Genomic DNA, 19,992 nt, shown 5'->3' with positions numbered 1-19,992 from the left:
ATACACGTACTGACAGTGTGTATCGACTTCCAAGCGGAGATGATACTGGACTTAAAGTAAGTAGATAGACTTAAGAAATACTAATTGGACATGTTTCTCTGATTAACGTGTTTATCCAATTTAAATATAACTTCCTAATTTACAAATTACGGTATTCATCTTATCCCTGATTTGATGTGATTGTAGGATTGGCATGTTTACCTATTTTCCTTAATTGGACGCGATTGCATGATAAACATGAAACCTGATTGGATGCAATCGTGTCATCAACAGGCTTATCTCAGTCCTGATTGGGCCAGATGATTAAACAGTGTGTTTGTCTGAGCTGCTATTGGCTATAGCCTGGTGGTGCTCTCTTCCCCAGAGTTCACGCTGTGCTCCTAAAGGCCCGTAATGAAGTGGTGACACGCTCGTTAACGCAGAAGGACAGGGTATAATGAGGTCTGATTAAAGGCCTGCCAGCCATCTGCACTCTCTTAATTAAATCCCTCATAAGTAGTTCTGCAGACAGACCACTGGACGTAGGGGGTTTAGACGGACGTCTTCGCGTGTGTGTGTGTATGCATGTGTATATGTGCAAGATTGTGTATGTGTGTGTGCGGGCGTGTGTGTGTGACCCAGACTGACCATAACACAGTGGAATAGCCTCCTATGAGGAGTATTAATGGCTTGGCTTCTCTCTGGCCTCTCTCCTGGGGTGTATATATATATACACTGAGTGTACAAAACATTAGGAACACCTGCTCTTTCCATGACATAGACTGACCAGGTGAATCCAGGTGAATGCTATGATACCTTATTGATGTCACTTGTTAAATCCACTTCAATCAGTGTAGATGAAGGGGAGGAGACAGGGATTTTTAAGCGTTGAGACAATTGAGACATGGATTGTGTATGTGTGCCATTTAGAAGGTGAATGGGCAAGACAAAAGATTTAAGTGCCTTTGAACAATGCTGCTGGATTTGTCACACTCAACAGTTTCCCGTGTGTATCAACAATGGTCCACCCCCCAAAGGGCATCTAGACAACTTGACACAACTGTGGGAAGCATTGGAGTCAACATGGGCCAGCATCCCTGTGGAACGCTTTCGACACCTTGTAGAGTTCATGCCCTGACAAATTGAGGCTGTTCTGAGGGCAAAAAGGTGCAACTCAATATTAGGAAGGTGTTCCTAATGTTTTGTACACTCAGTGTACATATGTGCTTACTGTGGTTACATCTCACTGGAACTGCTGGAGCCGATCTGTAGCTTTGTAGCAATGGATTATGCTACTTGTAGAAGTTGCTCTCATTCACAGATCTACCTTCCTCAAATTCCCCATTAGTAGGGAGTAAACCCTTAAATCAGTGTCAAGGGCTGCTTCATCCTGGATCCCCATCGACCCACTTCATAGATACAACATACTCTCCTAACCACTCCACTGTCTCTCTATCTACTCTGTAGCCCTATGTCTGTCCAGGTAAGTTTGACATATAGATTGTGTTGTGTGTGTGTGTCCCAGACGGTGAGTCTAACATAGATTGTATATGTGTGTCCCCGTCTGCAGTACAGAGCAGCTAGTGGTAAAGATCCTGAAGGCTGTAGACCTGGCTGCCAAGGACGCCAACGGCTTCTCAGACCCCTACGTCAAGATCTACCTACTGCCAGACAGGAAGAAGAAGTTCCAGACCAAGGTAACACATTTATCAAGCCTGATCCCAGATCTGTTTGTGCTGTCTTGCCAATGACCATAAATACCTTGGAAGACAGTGCAAACAGATCTGGGCTCAGGCTGTCATTTATTACACTTGTTAGTTTTCACACAAATTGGGCTGGTCTTCAGTCCAGTTTGAAGGCACAGTAAAATACTAACCTGACAAACGTGTAGTTTCACTCCGATGCCAATTGAGAAATGTGTTCATGCATAACTTGGAGTAATGTGTGAATCATCCATTGATGTCACTCAGAGATTTGTGTATGCATTACCACGAGAGATTTGTGTGGAGTTTCATTGCCGTTTCTCAAGTTGGGATTTTATTCTAAATTACTGTCAGTAATTTATTAGAATTTACAAATGCAAAGTCTACTCCCTTGCACATTGGAATTAGCTGATATTTTGTTCTGAATAAATATGTTAGTCTGTCTAGCAGACTCTCTTGCAGACTCTCTTGTTCTCTCTCCCTCTCCCTCCTTCTCTCCCTCTCCTTCCCCTTTCTCCCACCTATTCCTCTTTACCTCTATCCCGCTTTCCCTCCTCAATTCCCCCCTCTCCTCTCTCCCACAGGTCCACAGAAAGACCCTAAACCCTATCTTCAACGAGACGTTCCAGTTCGGTGTCCCCCTGGCAGAGCTGCACTCCCGGAAGCTACACTTCTCTGTCTACGACTTTGACCGCTTCTCCAGACACGACCTGATTGGCCAAGTGGTTGTGGACAACCTTCTGGACTTCAGCGAGGGCACAGGGGAAAAGCCTGTCTGGAGGGACATCGTGGAGGGCACTGCGGTGAGAGAGAGAGCCCATGCCTGACACCATAATGCCACCGCAATGCCACCACTATGCCACTATAATGCCACCACTATGCCACTATAATGCCAACACTATGCCATTATAATGCCACCGATATGCCACTATAATGCCACCACTATGCCAACACTATGCCACTATAATGCCAACACTATGCCACTATAATGCCAACACTATGCCACTATAATGCTACCACAATACCACCACTATGCCACTATAATGCCAACACCATGCCACTATAATGCTACCACTATGCCACTATAATGCCAACACTATGCCACTATAATGCCACCTCTATGCCACTATAATGCCAACACTATGCCACTATAATGCTACCACTATGCCACTATAATGCCAACACTATGCCACTATAATGCCACCACTATGCCACTATAATGCCAACACTATGCCACTATAATGCCACCACTATGCCACTATAATGTCAACACTATGCCCCTATAATGCTACCACAATACCACCACTATGCCACTATAATGCCACCACTATTCCACTATAATGCCAACACTATGCCACTATAATGCTACCACAATACCACCACTATGCCACTATAATGCCAACACTATGCCACTATAATGCTACCACTATGCCACTATAATGCCAACACTATGCCACTATAATGCCACCACTATGCCACTATAATGCCAACACTATGCCACTATAATGCCACCACTATGCCACTATAATGCCAACACTATGCCACTATAATGCTACCACAATACCACCACTATGCCACTATAATGCCACCACTATGCCACTATAATGCTACCACTATACAGGCACTATAATGCAACCACTATGCCTCTATAATGCCGCCACTATAATGCCACCACTATACCACCACCATACCTCTATAATGCCACCACTATGCCAATATAATGTCACCACTATACCACCACTATGCTACCAATATACCACTATAATGCTACCACTATACCACCAATATGCCACTATAATGCCACCACTATACCACCACTATGCCACTATAATGCCACCACTATACCACCACTATGCCACTATAATGCCACCACTATACCACCACTATGCCACTATTATGCCACCACTATGCCACCATAATGCCACCGCTATGGCACTATAATGCCACCACTATGCCACTATAATGCCGCCGCTATGCCACTATAATGCCACCACTATGCCCCTATAATGCTGCCGCTATACCACTATAATGCCACCGCTATGCCACTGCTATGCTACCATATGCCACTATAATGCCACCGCTATGCCACTGCTATGCCACCATATGCCACTATAATGCCGCCGCTATGGCACTATAATGTCACCGCTATGCCACACCTATGCCACCATATGCCACCTCTATGCCACTATAATGCTGCCGCTATGCCACTGCTATGCCACTATAATGCCGCCGCTATGCCACTGCTACGCCACTATAATGCCACCGCTATGCCACTATAATGCCGCCGCTATGCCACTGCTATGCCACTATAATGCCACCGCTATGCCACTATAATGCCGCCGCTATGCCACCGCTATGCCACTATAATGCCACCGCTATGCCACTATAATGCCACCGCTATGCCACTATAATGCCGCCGCTATGCCACTATAATGCCACCGCTATGCCACTATAATGCCATTGCTATGCCACTGCTATGCCACTATGCCATTGCTATGCCACTATAATGCCACCACTATGCCACTATTATGCCACCACTATGCCACCATAATGCCACCGCTATGGCACTATAATGCCACCACTATGCCACTATAATGCCGCCGCTATGCCACTATAATGCCACCACTATGCCCCTATAATGCTGCCGCTATGCCACTATAATGCCACCGCTATGCCACTGCTATGCTACCATATGCCACTATAATGCCACTGCTATGCCACCATATGCCACTATAATGCTGCCGCTATGGCACTATAATGCCACCGCTATGCCACACCGATGCCACCATATGCCACCTCTATGCCACTATAATGCTGCCGCTATGCCACTGCTATGCCACTATAATGTCGCCGCTATGCCACCGCTATGCCACTATAATGCCACCGCTATGCCACTATAATGCCACCGCTATGCCACTATAATGCCGCCGCTATGCCACTATAATGCCACCGCTATGCCACTATAATGCCATTGCTATGCCACTGCTATGCCACTATGCCACTATAATGCCACCGCTATGCCACTATAATGCCACTGCTATGCCACTATGCCACCACCATGACCACTGGCTGTGCCGAGTTAGGAGGAAGCAGGGGAGAGTGATTAAATAGCCTTTAGATCTAGCGCAATTTAACTTGTATCTTCTTGGGGACATTGAAAGATTGACATTTCATTAATGTACTGTGATGACAGTTGCCTTCAGTTTGAATATGCTGCCTGTTTAGATTGTGACACCTGTCATGTCTCTGTGGCAATTATCAATGATGCCTGCTTCATGGTTTAGCAAACCAAATGCAAGATGGTGGTCTCTTTTACAGACCCTGCTCTCAGCCTGTGGCTTTGGATATTACTGGCTGAGTGTTTACCACATGTTTGCTGGGATCCCTGTTTGAACCTTGATCTCTGTGTGTGTGTGTGTGTGTGTGTGTGTGTGTGTGTGTGTGTGTGTGTGTGTGTGTGTGTGTGTGTGTGTGTGTGTGTTATACAGGAGAAGGCTGACCTGGGGGAGCTGAACTTCTCTCTGTGTTACCTGCCCACGGCAGGCCGGCTCACTGCCACCGTCATCAAGGCCACCAACCTTAAAGCCATGGACCTCACCGGCTTCTCAGGTGACTTACCTACTGACCACAGCACACTGACCGCAGCACTGGGGGTCGTCTCTTCTGTTAGAAACAGCCTGACAAGACTCACAACACAAATTTTGTATTTCAACTATTATTTGATTGCAATTAGGCCTGCATAAACAGATGGAGCAAACACATCAATTAACTGAATTCATGAATATTTGAATGTTGATATGTTACATTCTGTAAATATTGCCCAAATAAATACTGTTCAACTGTTCCAAACGCAATGAAGTGCCAAAAATCTGTTTTGTGGCAATGTTGGAAACACAAGCAAATAGCAAAAATCATAAACGTTGGAGTGCTAAAAACCGCAGCCAACAAACAACCAAATGCTATAAACACAACCATGTCCTGGCCTGACGGATGGCTGGGACTTAGGTAGCTGATGATGATTTCATTCATGAACGCCTAACTAAAGTAATTGAGTTATTAATCCTGCCTGTGAGGATGTGAGGATCCTGCATTACCATGGTAACAGTTACTATACTGACGAAATGACACGCTAAATTATGAGGCCACACCGTTATTATTGCTTTTATGATTAGGAGATTATTAGAATGCCTAACAAAGGTATAAAAAAATCCACCATAAAATCAAATGGTAACTCTCAGTGTTCTGTAAGTGCTACAACGGACTAGAGCGGCAGTTTGTATTCTGTGGTAATTGACGTGAATACACCTGTTTTACTTTGGCCTTAATCCGCCTCGTCCAAGGGGCCTTGATTTGTATGTCTTTTATGTGTTAAAGACAGATGCCTGGACGTGGGAGTATAATGTGTTAATAGCCTGCTCAAGGTTTGTCTCTTATCTTTGTCCCTCTCTTTCTCTTTCTTCCATCCTCTTCCTCTATTTCTTTCTCTCTCACTCTCACTCTTTCTTTCTTTCTCTCTCTCTTTTTCTCTCTCTCCCTCCCTCTTTCTCCTTCTCTCAGACCCGTACGTGAAGGCTTCTCTGATATGTGACGGCCGCAGGCTAAAGAAGAGGAAGACATCCATTAAGAAGAATACATTGAACCCCACCTACAACGAGGCTCTAGTCTTTGACATCCCTCATGAGGACATCGACAGGGTGTCCATCATCATCGCTGTCATGGACTATGACTGGTAAGAAGAGACCTGGGTTGTTATTACTTTATTACTGGACAATGGGAGTTTTATACGTTTGTGTGGGATGTGGATGTAATTGATACCATTATAATACCGACTACATATTTGGATGGATGCTGTTGTTAATTGTTAGATAAGGGCGTGTCTGTTGTTAATTGTTAGATAAGGGTGTGTCTGTTGTTAATTGTTAGATAAGGATGTGTCTGTTGTTAATTGTTATATAAGGGTATGTCTGTTGTTAATTGTTAGATAAGGGTGTGTCTGTTGTTAATTGTTAGATAAGGGCATGTCTGTTGTTAATTGTTAGATAAGGGCATGTCTGTTGTTAATTGTTAGATAAGGGCGTGTCTGTTGTTAATTGTTAGATAAGGGCATGTCTGTTGTTAATTGTTAGATAAGTGCATGTCTGTTGTTAATTGTTAGATAAGGGCGTGTCTGTTGTTAATTGTTAGATAAGGGCATGTCTGTTGTTAATTGTTAGATAAGGGCATGTCTGTTGTTAATTGTTAGATAAGGGTATGTCTGTTAATTATTAGATAAGGGCATGTCTGTTGTTAATTGTTATATAAGGGTATGTCTGTTGTTAATTGTTAGATAAGGGTATGTCTGTTGTTAATTGTTAGATAAGGGCATGTCTGTTGTTAATTGTTATATAAGGGTATGTCTGTTGTTAATTGTTAGATAAGGATGTCTGTTGTTATTTGTTAGATAAGGGTATGTCTGTTGTTATTTGTTAGATAAGGGTATGTCTGTTGTTAATTGTTAGATAAGGGTATGTCTGTTGTTAATTGTTATATAAGGGTATGTCTGTTGTTAATTATTAGATAAGGGTATGTCTGTTGTTAATTGTTAGATAAGGGCATGTCTGTTGTTAATTGTTAGATGAGGGCATGTCTGTTGTTAATTGTTAGATAAGGGTATGTCTGTTGTTAATTGTTAGATAAGGGTATGTCTGTTGTTAATTGTTAGATAAGGGTATGTCTGTTAATTGTTAGATAAGGGTATGTCTGTTGTTAAATGTTAGATAAGGGCGTGTCTGTTGTTAATGGTTAGATAAGGGCATGTCTGTTGTTAATTGTTAGATAAGGGTGTGTCTGTTGATTGTTAGATAAGGGCGTGTCTGTTGTTAATGGTTAGATAAGGGCGTGTCTGTTGTTAATTGTTAGATAAGGGCGTGTCTGTTGATTGTTAGATAAGGGCGTGTCTGTTGTTAATGGTTAGATAAGGGCATGTCTGTTGTTAATTGCTAGATAAGGGCATGTCTGTTGTTAATTGTTAGATAAGGGTGTGTCTGTTGTTAATTGTTAGATAAGGGTGTGTCTGTTGATTGTTAGATAAGGGCGTGTCTGTTGTTAATGGTTAGATAAGGGCATGTCTGTTGTTAATTGCTAGATAAGGGCGTGTCTGTTGTTAATTGCTAGATAAGGGTATGTCTGTTGTTAATTGTTAGATAAGGGCGTGTCTGTTGTTAATTGTTAGATAAGTGTGTGTGTCTGTTGTTAATTGTTAGATAAGGGCATGTCTGTTGTTAATTGTTAGATAAGGGCATGTCTGTTGTTAATTGTTAGATAAGGGCATGTCTGTTGTTAATTGTTAGATAAGGGCATGTCTGTTGTTAATTGTTAGATAAGGGCGTGTCTGTTGTTAATTGTTAGATAAGGGCATGTCTGTTGTTAATTGTTAGATAAGTGCATGTCTGTTGTTAATTGTTAGATAAGGGCATGTCTGTTGTTAATTGTTAGATAAGGGCATGTCTGTTGTTAATTGTTAGATAAGGGCATGTCTGTTGTTAATTGTTAGATAAGGGTATGTCTGTTAATTATTAGATAAGGGCATGTCTGTTGTTAATTGTTATATAAGGGTATGTCTGTTGTTAATTGTTAGATAAGGGTATGTCTGTTGTTAATTGTTAGATAAGGGCATGTCTGTTGTTAATTGTTAGATAAGGGCATGTCTGTTGTTAATTGTTAGATAAGGGCATGTCTGTTGTTAATTGTTAGATAAGGGCATGTCTGTTGTTAATTGTTAGATAAGGGCGTGTCTGTTGTTAATTGTTAGATAAGGGCATGTCTGTTGTTAATTGTTAGATAAGGGCATGTCTGTTGTTAATTGTTAGATAAGGGTGTGTCTGTTGTTAATTGTTAGATAAGGGTGTGTCTGTTGTTAATTGTTAGATAAGGGCATGTCTGTTGTTAATTGTTAGATAAGGGCATGTCTGTTGTTAATTGTTAGATAAGGGTATGTCTGTTAATTATTAGATAAGGGCATGTCTGTTGTTAATTGTTATATAAGGGTATGTCTGTTGTTAATTGTTAGATAAGGGTATGTCTGTTGTTAATTGTTAGATAAGGGCATGTCTGTTGTTAATTGTTAGATAAGGGTATGTCTGTTGTTAATTGTTAGATAAGGGTGTGTCTGTTGATTGTTAGATAAGGGCGTGTCTGTTGTTAATTGTTAGATAAGGATGTCTGTTGTTATTTGTTAGATAAGGGTATGTCTGTTGTTATTTGTTAGATAAGGGTATGTCTGTTGTTAATTGTTAGATAAGGGTATGTCTGTTGTTAATTGTTAGATAAGGGCATGTCTGTTGTTAATTGTTAGATAAGGGCATGTCTGTTGTTAATTGTTAGATAAGGGTATGTCTGTTGTTAATTGTTAGATAAGGGTATGTCTGTTGTTAATTGTTAGATAAGGGTATGTCTGTTGTTAATTGTTAGATAAGGGTATGTCTGTTGTTAAATGTTAGATAAGGGCGTGTCTGTTGTTAATTGTTAGATAAGGGTATGTCTGTTGTTAATTGTTAGATAAGGGTATGTCTGTTGTTAATTGTTAGATAAGGGTATGTCTGTTGTTAATTGTTAGATAAGGGTATGTCTGTTGTTAATGGTTAGATAAGGGCGTGTCTGTTGTTAATTGTTAGATAAGGGTGTGTCTGTTGATTGTTAGATAAGGGCGTGTCTGTTGTTAATGGTTAGATAAGGGCGTGTCTTTTGTTAATTGCTAGATAAGGGCGTGTCTGTTGTTAATTGCTAGATAAGGGCGTGTCTGTTGTTAATTGTTAGATAAGGGCGTGTCTGTTGATTGTTAGATAAGGGCGTGTCTGTTGTTAATGGTTAGATAAGGGCATGTCTGTTGTTAATTGCTAGATAAGGGCATGTCTGTTGTTAATTGTTAGATAAGGGTGTGTCTGTTGATTGTTAGATAAGGGCGTGTCTGTTGTTAATGGTTAGATAAGGGCATGTCTGTTGTTAATTGCTAGATAAGGGCGTGTCTGTTGTTAATTGCTAGATAAGGGTATGTCTGTTGTTAATTGTTAGATAAGGGTATGTCTGTTGTTAATTGTTAGATAAGGGTATGTCTGTTGTTAATTGTTAGATAAGGGTATGTCTGTTGTTAATTGTTAGATAAGGGTGTGTCTGTTGTTAATTGTTAGATAAGGGTGTGTCTGTTGTTGGTAGTTGTTATTTTTATGGTGTGTAGCAAGGTTATTATAGTAAACTGAAACTAAAACAAAAACTAATTATGACGAATCATCACTCAAAACCATTTAGTAAATTTAATTAAAATAATTAACAAACACGTTTGAAATTTTACTGAATTTTACTGACTATACTGTATCTGTACTATACTGACTCCAAAACTAAATAAAATAAAAACCATCATGAATTATGTTTTTGGGGGGCAAAAATCGAACAGTGTTTTCAAGCTAAACTAATGATTGGGTGACAATAGAGCCTCCCACAATGCAGGTGATGACTGCAGGATGAAGTTGGTGAAGAGCAACTGCAGAAATTTGCAGTTTACTACAGTCAAAACTTCATGACCTTTGATCATATGATTTTTGTAAGTTCATGTAATTGACATGTAGGCTCCAGTCTGACAATTTTTATCACCAGAATGCAACACTTTAAAAGGCGGTGACCAACGATGGAACTTCAACGCTCCTGGTTGTTGCAGAAATTGACCCACCGCTACTGTTTACTTTGTGCATCTACGTCATCTCCCTGAGTGTACCTTTAAACCTAACCTAACCTATGACCTGACCCATCACCTTATGCATTACTGCCCCACAGTGGCAAGAAGTGACATTCCAGAAAACACAAAAACTATATGCATGTTTTTATAAAAAGTAAACTAAATAAAAAACAAGGTAAAATAGATCTGAAAACTAACTGAAACAAAACTGAATTTCGAATAAAAATCTTAAAACTAATAGGAATATAAACAATAATAACCTTGAATTTAGCACTCTGTTACGTTGATAGACATTGCTATTGGGTTGGTGTGTAGTTAGTACTGGATCATGTGTAACGTATGTTGATGGTGGTTATTATTGGGTTGGTGTGTAGTTAGTACTGGATCATGTGTAATGTATGTTGATGGTGGTTATTATTGGGTTGGTGTGTAGTTAGTACTGGATCATGTGTAACGTATGTTGATGGTGGTTATTATTGGGTTGGTGTGTAGTTAGTACTGGATCATGTGTAATGTATGTTGATGGTGGTTATTATTGGGTTGGTGTGTAGTTAGTACTGGATCATGTGTAATGTATGTTGATGGTGGTTATTATTGGGTTGGTGTGTAGTTAGTACTGGATCATGTGTAATGTATGTTGATGGTGGTTATTATTGGGTTGGTGTGTAGTTAGTACTGGATCATGTGTAACGTATGTTGATGGTGGTTATTATTGGGTTGGTGTGTAGTTAGTACTGGATCATGTGTAATGTATGTTGATGGTGGTTATTATTGGGTTGGTGTGTAGTTAGTACTGGATCATGTGTAATGTATGTTGATGGTGGTTATTATTGGGTTGGTGTGTAGTTAGTACTGGATCATGTGTAACGTATGTTGATGGTGGTTATTATTGGGTTGGTGTGTAGTTAGTACTGGATCATGTGTAATGTATGTTGATGGTGGTTATTATTGGGTTGGTGTGTAGTTAGTACTGGATCATGTGTAATGTATGTTGATGGTGGTTATTATTGGGTTGGTGTGTAGTTAGTACTGGATCATGTGTAATGTATGTTGATGGTGGTTATTATTGGGTTGGTGTGTAGTTAGTACTGGATCATGTGTAATGTATGTTGATGGTGGTTATTATTGGGTTGGTGTGTAGTTAGTACTGGATCATGTGTAATGTATGTTGATGGTGGTTATTATTGGGTTGGTGTGTAGTTAGTACTGGATCATATGTAATGTATGTTGATGGTGGTTATTATTGGGTTGGTGTGTAGTTAGTACTGGATCATGTGTAATGTATGTTGATGGTGGTTATTATTAGGTTGGTGTGTAGTTAGCACTGTGTGGGTCTATTAAGTTGATAGATGTTGGTGTGTAGTAGGATGAGTCATTCTGTTACCTTAAAATAACTGTCCAGTGTTAAATTTGGCCTATTATTACTTACAATATGAGTGAAATAGTTTTCCTTCCAATTTAAAAAAAATGATGTATGTTAAGAAGCTTTTCTGTGTTGGAATAGTGTGGGCGTACCCCAACAGAATGGTGTGGGCGTACCCCAACAGAATAGTGTGGGCGTACCCCAACAGAATAGTGTGGGCGTACCCCAACAGAATAGTGTGGGCGTACCCCAACAGAATGGTGTGGGCGTACCCCAACAGAATGGTGTGGGCGTACCCCAACAGAATAGTGTGGGCGTACCCCAACAGAATAGTGTGGGCGTACCCCAACAGAATGGTGTGGGCGTACCCCAACAGAATAGTGTGGGCGTACCCCAACAGAATGGTGTGGGCGTACCCCAACAGAATAGTGTGGGCGTACCCCAACAGAATAGTGTGGGCGTACCCCAACAGAATGGTGTGGGCGTACCCCAACAGAATAGTGTGGGCGTACCCCAACAGAATAGTGTGGGCGTACCCCAACAGAATAGTGTGGGCGTACCCCAACAGAATGGTGTGGGCGTACCCCAACAGAATGATGTGGGCGTACCCCAACAGAATGGTGTGGGCGTACCCCAACAGAATGGTGTGGGCGTACCCCAACAGAATAGTGTGGGCGTACCCCAACAGAATAGTGTGGGCGTACCCCAACAGAATAGTGTGGGCGTACCCCAACAGAATAGTGTGGGCGTACCCCAACAGAATGGTGTGGGCGTACCCCAACAGAATAGTGTGGGCGTACCCCAACAGAATGGTGTGGGCGTACCCCAACAGAATGATGTGGGCGTACCCCAACAGAATGGTGTGGGCATACCCCAACAGAATGATGTGGGCGTACCCCAACAGAATGATGTGGGCGTACCCCAACAGAATGGTGTGGGCGTACCCCAACAGAATGATGTGGGCGTACCCCAACAGAATGGTGTGGGCGTACCCCAACAGAATGATGTGGGCGTACCCCAACAGAATGGTGTGGGCGTACCCCAACAGAATGGTGTGGGCGTACCCCAACAGAATGATGTGGGCGTACCCCAACAGAATGGTGTGGGCGTACCCCAACAGAATGGTGTGGGCGTACCCCAACAGAATGATGTGGGCGTACCCCAACAGAATGATGTGGGCGTACCCCAACAGAATAGTGTGGGCGTACCCCAACAGAATAGTGTGGGCGTACCCCAACAGAATGATGTGGGCGTACCCCAACAGAATGATGTGGGCGTACCCCAACAGAATGATGTGGGCGTACCCCAACAGAATGATGTGGGCGTACCCCAACAGAATAGTGTGGGCGTACCCCAACAGAATGATGTGGGCGTATACCGGTCGTTAAAAATATCCTCCTCTAGACCATTGATTGGCCAGCTCATCCTCCTCAGGAGTATGACACCATACTCTCTGAGGAAGTAGCAAGCATTATGAAACGGTCTGTATGAGATACAAGTTTGAGGTGTTTTTTCTCCAATTCATGCTTTGGCCACTAATACGAGTACAGGATGAATAAACACAATTATTTGGGTATGAGTTAGCAGAATATGAACTTTGAAAAGTGTGATTTTCACTGCACAGTTACTTTAATAGACGTTGTTGTGTACTAGCATGGGTCAGTCTAAAACATTGATAGTCGTTATTTGTTTGGTGTGTAGTTAGTACTATGTGGGTCTGTACCGTTGATAGACGTTGTTATTTGGTTGGTGTGGAGCAGTGGTCTGTTGAACACATAGCTGATTGTCCCAGGATTCCTCCTGTTTTACATGAGGATGGGCGCCTCATGAATAAACATGGGTTATGCTAATGCTAATGGAAATAGTGTCTGGTGGTGAGACACTGTGTAACCATGCCAGTGTTTCTCTATCTGGCACTCTCTATCACACCCTCCATCATCACACCATCGCCTGGCTGGTGTGTGTTTGTGTTTTCTTTTTCTATTATTAATAAACCCATGTTGTAGGTTATAGTATCTCTATAGTTGTGTGTGTGTGTGTTATCTTTTATGCATTTAAAACCCAGGTTATAGCATCTCTATAGTTCGATGTTTGTGTGTGTGCATGCATGCGTGTGTTTGTGTATGATATGAATGTGCTCTCCATTGGTATTGAAACCTTTGTAATAGTCTCTATATATTGTGCGCTCACTATTGAATATCCAACCTCTGTGGCCGCATTCATTTTCCCAGCACTCAAGGTGGATAAATGAGTCCTACTTTGCCTGTTCGTCACAGTCTCTCTCCGTCTCCCCCCCCCACCCACCTACCCTCTCTCTCTCTCTCTCTCTCTCTCTCTCTCTCTGGCTGTGTGTTGGTCAGTATTGGTCATAATGAGGTCATAGGAATGTGTCGTGTGGGCAGTGACGCTGAGGGTCCTGGGAGGGAGCACTGGACTGCCATGCTGGCCAACCCCCGCAAGCCCATAGACCACTGGCACCAGCTCGTCGAGGTAATTATGTGCATGATGTGATGTGTGTGTGTGTCTGTGTACCGTTGAGTGTGAGTGCGTGACTACAGTGCATTTTTGTGCAGGCCTGTGCTCTCATTCTATTTTCCTACTTCATGTATGTAATTGTACTTGGCCTTCTTTTCCCCTGTTCTAACTAGTCTTTGTTTTTCTATTCAGTGGTTGTAAGTAACCACACATACATACAGTAGTCTGGGGGCCGTATGTATCAAGCGTCTCAGAGTAGGAGTGCTGATCAGTTTTTCCTTTTAGATCACATTGAATAAGATGACACGGACAGGGGGGACCTGATCCTAGATCAGCACTCCTACTCTGAGATGCTTGATACATACTGTACAACAACTGGTCTGTCTATTCATCCACTCACCATATTTTTCATTAGTAATGAAATATCTATTTTAGCATACATTTACTTTTGTTATGTACAGTGTCTGTGTTGGTGATACTAACTCTGCTTTAATATATTTTTCCAGGAAAAACTTGTGGCCTCATTTGTGTCAAAGAGTCCCGCAGCCTCTCCCAAGCCTCACATCGTGGTGGACAGTCCTCACTCTGAGTAGAACTGTGAGTAGAACTCTTGGTTCAATGCTCTCAAATGCAGTGCCAGGATCAGTGTTGGAGTCCTTTCCATTTCAATTCAGACAAATTAGTTGTATGATTTAGAAAACATCGTCATTACAAAGGACGGGCAATTTCTGCTTCATGAATTAGATTGAATTGATTTCCTGCATTGCCTTTATTGAAGTGGACCCCAACCCTGACACACAATTTTTCAATATTCCATAGCTTTCTGTGGAGGGACCTATATAACCACAGCTTTGTGATTATAACCTTGGTGAATGTGATCCAGCTGAGACTCAGAGGCTGTTAGATTAATGAGCTGTGAGGCAAGAGTATCTGTACCATCTAGATGTTATGTACCCCACCCCCTGACTTACTGTACTCTAAGGCTCTGTTCTCTGTTTATGTTTCTTCTCACCCGCACTGTCTCTCCTACTTTATCTCTCTCTCTCTCCTTTTCTCCCCAGGTTATTATCATCTTTCCAGTTCCAGACTTTCCTTTCATTCTGCTCATCTGTGAATAATTCTCTCCATCAAACAAAGAGAGATAAGGAGACACATCGACTGCTACTGCTGTTCTACTGCTACTGCTGAATATTCCAACTCCTGTCCTGTTGCAACGAAGCACAGGAAAACAGAATCTACATTCTATACAAGCAACACTTAGAACGCTCACACACACACACACACACACACACACACACACACACACACACACACACACACACACACACACACACACACACACACACACACACACACACACACACACACACACACACACACACACACACACACACACTGCTTCAGGTTAGTGCCAGTAATTCATCCAGGAGGAGTGTGATGATGCACATTTCTCCCTCCAATCAAATCTGGGCCTAAGGTTTCTGCACTGTATGGACTTCAAAAGACAAAACCGTGTCAATGCTTTACTTTAGGCCATTAGTATACAAGTGTAGGAGTTAGGAAACATCCATGTAGTGTTTTCAGCAGGACAAACATCAGTTGTGGAGACTCTAGTCTAGTCCATTCTTGAGGCCTGGTTTGGGCCTACCCTCTGGATCTGGGCTTTTCTGGCTTTTAGCTGGAGGAAGGAACGTTTGCCGGTTGTTATTATTGATGTCAGGGGAGGGAGAAATGTGGATGAACCCATCTGCTGAAGCATGTTACGTAACCTTGAAATGTGTCCCTTCGCCTCATTATTTTGTCACCTTCTTCATGGTGCTCATTAATGTGAATTTGCTTTTATTTTTCTATTTGGTTTTGGGGGTTTGTGTAATATAATCATCCAGAAAGAAATTTATCCATACCATTTTTTTACGATCCACTAAGGATGTGACCATGAGTACTTGAAGACCTGAACTATTTGAGCGCCTTGGGATGTTACAGGAATAGTGTTCCACTGTTTGGACATACTGGCAGACTTTACCCCAGAGGACTCTACAGGGGAACTGTGATGAGGACAGACCTGCTCGGCTTGGAGTGCACTTACTGGAAATATATCCTACAGGGAAGGATTTCACCATTATATCTAATTTTTCTATCATTCCAAGATTTTGTTTTTCGGAAAGACATTATTTAATTTTAAAAGATAAAAATTGTCTGCAGTCCATCATGTCTCCGACTGGACGACAACGTTAGAAGGACACACACATTTGTGTTGCTTTGATTTGTGTGTATTTCTGTGTTTGTGTGTGTGTGTTTTGTATTCGTGTGCGTCTGTGTATGCCTGTGTGTCTGTGTGTGTGTCACTGTGACCTTCTGTGTGACATGTTTCTGTGCTCATGCCGTCCCTATCTTCTACCTGTCCTCGCGGCCCCACACCATTCCTAGCATCCACAGACAAACTCCTGTCGTTGAATAAAATGTGTCTTCTGTCCTGTGTGTCTTAGAGGAACCATTTTTGTGTAGGACCCATTGCACTTGGTGGGGAGTGGGATACTTATGATCCCTGATGAACAGTCGGTCTCTCACAGAGATTAGAGTGTATTGTCTGTGTTGTTTCCCAGATCAGCTGTCAGTCACTCAAAAGTTCCCCCCCCCTGCCTGATCTAAGTAACTGTGTTGGTTGTGTACTTCTTTTAGTAAATGTGTACTGTGTGTCTGAAACCAGTTGGCACCGTGATGTTAGATACGTTTTGATTACTTGAGGTAGAATTTTTGGGCTGAGTAATGACTCTTTTATGTCCCCTAGTAGTCCCTCCAAAGGGGAGACAGAGAGGGGGTAGCCATGTCCTTTATCTTTAGTGAAATACGATGACCCCCTGTTGACGCTCTGCACTTCCTCTTTAAGCACCATGTGGCTACTGCCATGAGAGAACCATGTCTACCACCACTTCTGCTACTATAACCTCAACTAACAGCACTACTAATCCTATGGCTGCCATTTCCCCATAAACGCATTCAGGAGGATCCAGTTACTATTCCAACTTCAGGCCAAGGAAGTGCAGGGATGCTTACTGTATGCTTGGTATGTACACAGATTAAAGCCATATATCCCATATCATAGCCAGAAGTTTTCCATCTGGAACTGTATGTCAGCTCAGGTTGTTCTGGGAGGTCATTGATCTGCCTGTATAAGTAGATACTATAGTATTGATCCATTGGCCTATCTCCAGGCTCTGTCTCTATCCCTCACAGTCCACATGATTCTCTGCCCCATAACACTGGTGTTAGCACTCACTCAGCACTGGAGGTTGCTAGTGTGCTCTCAGTATTACCCTCCACCTCTCTCGCTCTCTCTAAATATACCTTTCTCTTGCCCCTTTATCTGTTTCTATACCTGTGTCTCTCTTTCTCTCTCTCTGCCTGCCTCTCGCTCGCTCTCTCTCTCTCTCTCTCTCTCGCTCTCTATATACCTTTCTCTTCCCCCTTTATCTCTTTCTATACCTCTCTCGCTCTCTTTGATTGCTTGTTCTCCCACTCTATTTCTGAAAACTCCCTTTTCCCCACTTCCCTCTCTCTCCACACAGCCATTCACCCCCTCTCTCCGCCTCCCTCCATCTTGCCCGCTCTCTCTGTGTGTAGGACTCCTCTCTCCTCTGTCTCTCTCAGTGTTAGTGCAGTTCTGAATGGACATGGGGAAACGTGTGTGCATGCTTATATTAACATGAATGATGTCAACTTGATGCAATGAAAATTAAATAAGTGATGCTTTAAGCAAAACCTGACAATGAACTTGATATTAATACTACTAATGACGAAATTGGAGACCTAGCAATCGTTATCTCTGTAATCAAAACAATGATGATAAATAACATTGTTTATCCTGTATATCTTCATTAAATAGTTATTCCTGATTTAATTTTTGATTCTTTAAAAAATATATAATTTCTTCAGAAGTTTACTTTTTATATGGGTTAAATGGATAAATAGACGTTTGAACAGAAGTGAGACATTCAGTCAGGATGCTTGTTTCAGCCAGAGAACTAGGGGGAGGAGGGTGAAGAGGAAGATGATGTAGGTGAACGTGTGGGAGATGGTGTGGCTGAAGCAATGATCATGGAAATAAAGGATATGTATCATCCAGCCTCATTCTGTGTGTGTTTGTTTATTAATCACTGTGTGTGAAGTAGGTGTGTGTGCGTGCAAACCTTGTGCATTATGTACGTATACAGTAGCCTACACACACACTGGACCTATATATATATTGAATCTTCTTTGAACATATAGGACCTTCCTCTCTCTCTTTCCTACCGTGCATTATCGTCGTGTGTAATTATTTAGTCACTTTGTCATGAATTCTTTATTGTCCTCACTTTATCTAAATGCAAAGTGGAGTGCTGCTGCCTGCCCTGAGTGTGTCTTTCTCTGGTCTGCCACCTACTGTTGCTTTGTGAGTCTTTTCTAGTAGTCATATAAATGCCAGGGAAGTCATGCAGTGATTATACCCTTATGAACTGAGCATTACAGTCATGCCCACTATCAGCACACTGAAACTCTGCTACACCAACCGAGGGGGAAGTGTGTGTGTGGGCATGCATGCACGTGTGTGTGTGTGTGACACAAAGAGAGAGGAGGAGTAGGAAAGGATTAAGAGAGTGAGGGGGAATGACACAGAGAAAGGGGACGGCAGGGAGTGGATGAGGAGATTAATTAAAAAGACAAGGAATGGAAGTGAAAGAGTGTGTGTGTGAGAGAGTGTGTTTGTGTGTGAGGGAGAGGCGGAGGAGAACAGGTCTGTATATAGACACACTTGTCTAGGGGCGAACGGGGCACCTGCAGCACTTTGACAGTGTGAGCAGCATGAGAACAGTTCAGAACAACACACACACATACACACAGAAGTGCAGAAGCGCCAGTTAGCACTGCTACAACACCATAAACTGCTGGGGGGGGGGGGGGGGGGGGGGTGTGGCTGGAGGTGGGTGAAGGGGCCGGGGGAACTACTGTCTCCATGGCAACGTTCCGACCGTGCAAATTTTTTTATTTAGTCGGAAAGACATTTCACTCAGTTCAGTGAGCTGAAAGAAGCAGAGAGGGAGGGAGGGAGACTGGGGGAGGTGTGTGCAATACAATACATAGAGCTGTTTCTATCACACTGGAGGGATTTATTAGAAAGCTGTCAGCTGCGCGTTATTGCTAATATATTACTCATTACTATATATAATGGTAATGTATTCTGTTATCTCATTAAATATAGATGTCATTGCTGTGGGTGAGCCTTTGGTGTTTTTGAATTTAGCAAGGAAAGAAAGCAACGACACCATATAGATAAAGGGAATGTAAACCTCATATCTATGTGACAAAAATATAAATATTCACTGTGCGGTGTAAGACTCATCATATGCAATATGGCTACACTTTTCAGTCCACTCCCTATACAATTTCACATTTTCAACTTAATGTTATGCCTCCATAAATGTTCATGAATGTCACCCCAGAATTAGAAATAACCTCGTGTGTGTGTGTGCTTATTTGTGTTTTGACCTAATACTGTTTTCCAAAATCAGTGTCTGTTATTTGTCGTAACCCAGTTCTGTCTGTATGTCAGGTGTATCAGTGTGTTGGTGGTGATTACCTGTTGAGGACCAGATGGTCCCCTCTCTCCCAGCTGGAGGAGCCGGTCAAAAGAGGGATCGTCTATACTACACACCACCTGGAACAACCAGACAGGGCAATCAAAGCACCTGATAGAGAAGAATTATCAAACCCCACAGAAAAGTCCCCTA

The 19,992-nt window shown here is 42.3% G+C and overlaps 1 protein-coding gene across 1 annotated transcript in view; it reads left to right on the top strand.

The window, feature by feature from the left end:
* The window catches only part of syt3 (synaptotagmin III), a 33,158-nt gene extending 18,338 nt beyond the window's left edge, over window positions 1-14,820 (top strand). Inside the window, exons 6-11 of the mRNA XM_038988653.1 lie at window positions 1,550-1,676; window positions 2,267-2,485; window positions 5,171-5,291; window positions 6,240-6,411; window positions 14,113-14,242; window positions 14,734-14,820. Coding sequence (XP_038844581.1) covers window positions 1,550-1,676; window positions 2,267-2,485; window positions 5,171-5,291; window positions 6,240-6,411; window positions 14,113-14,242; window positions 14,734-14,820 — 856 coding nt within the window. The remainder of the gene's footprint in view (window positions 1-1,549; window positions 1,677-2,266; window positions 2,486-5,170; window positions 5,292-6,239; window positions 6,412-14,112; window positions 14,243-14,733) is intronic.
* Window positions 14,821-19,992: the final 5,172 nt, after the last annotated feature.

The sequence above is a fragment of the Salvelinus namaycush genome, chromosome 3 (assembly GCF_016432855.1).
Source record: "Salvelinus namaycush isolate Seneca chromosome 3, SaNama_1.0, whole genome shotgun sequence".
NCBI lineage: Eukaryota > Metazoa > Chordata > Actinopteri > Salmoniformes > Salmonidae > Salvelinus > Salvelinus namaycush.
The sequence above is the reverse complement of the archived record's forward strand: the minus strand, read 5'-3'. Positions and strand labels throughout refer to the sequence as shown.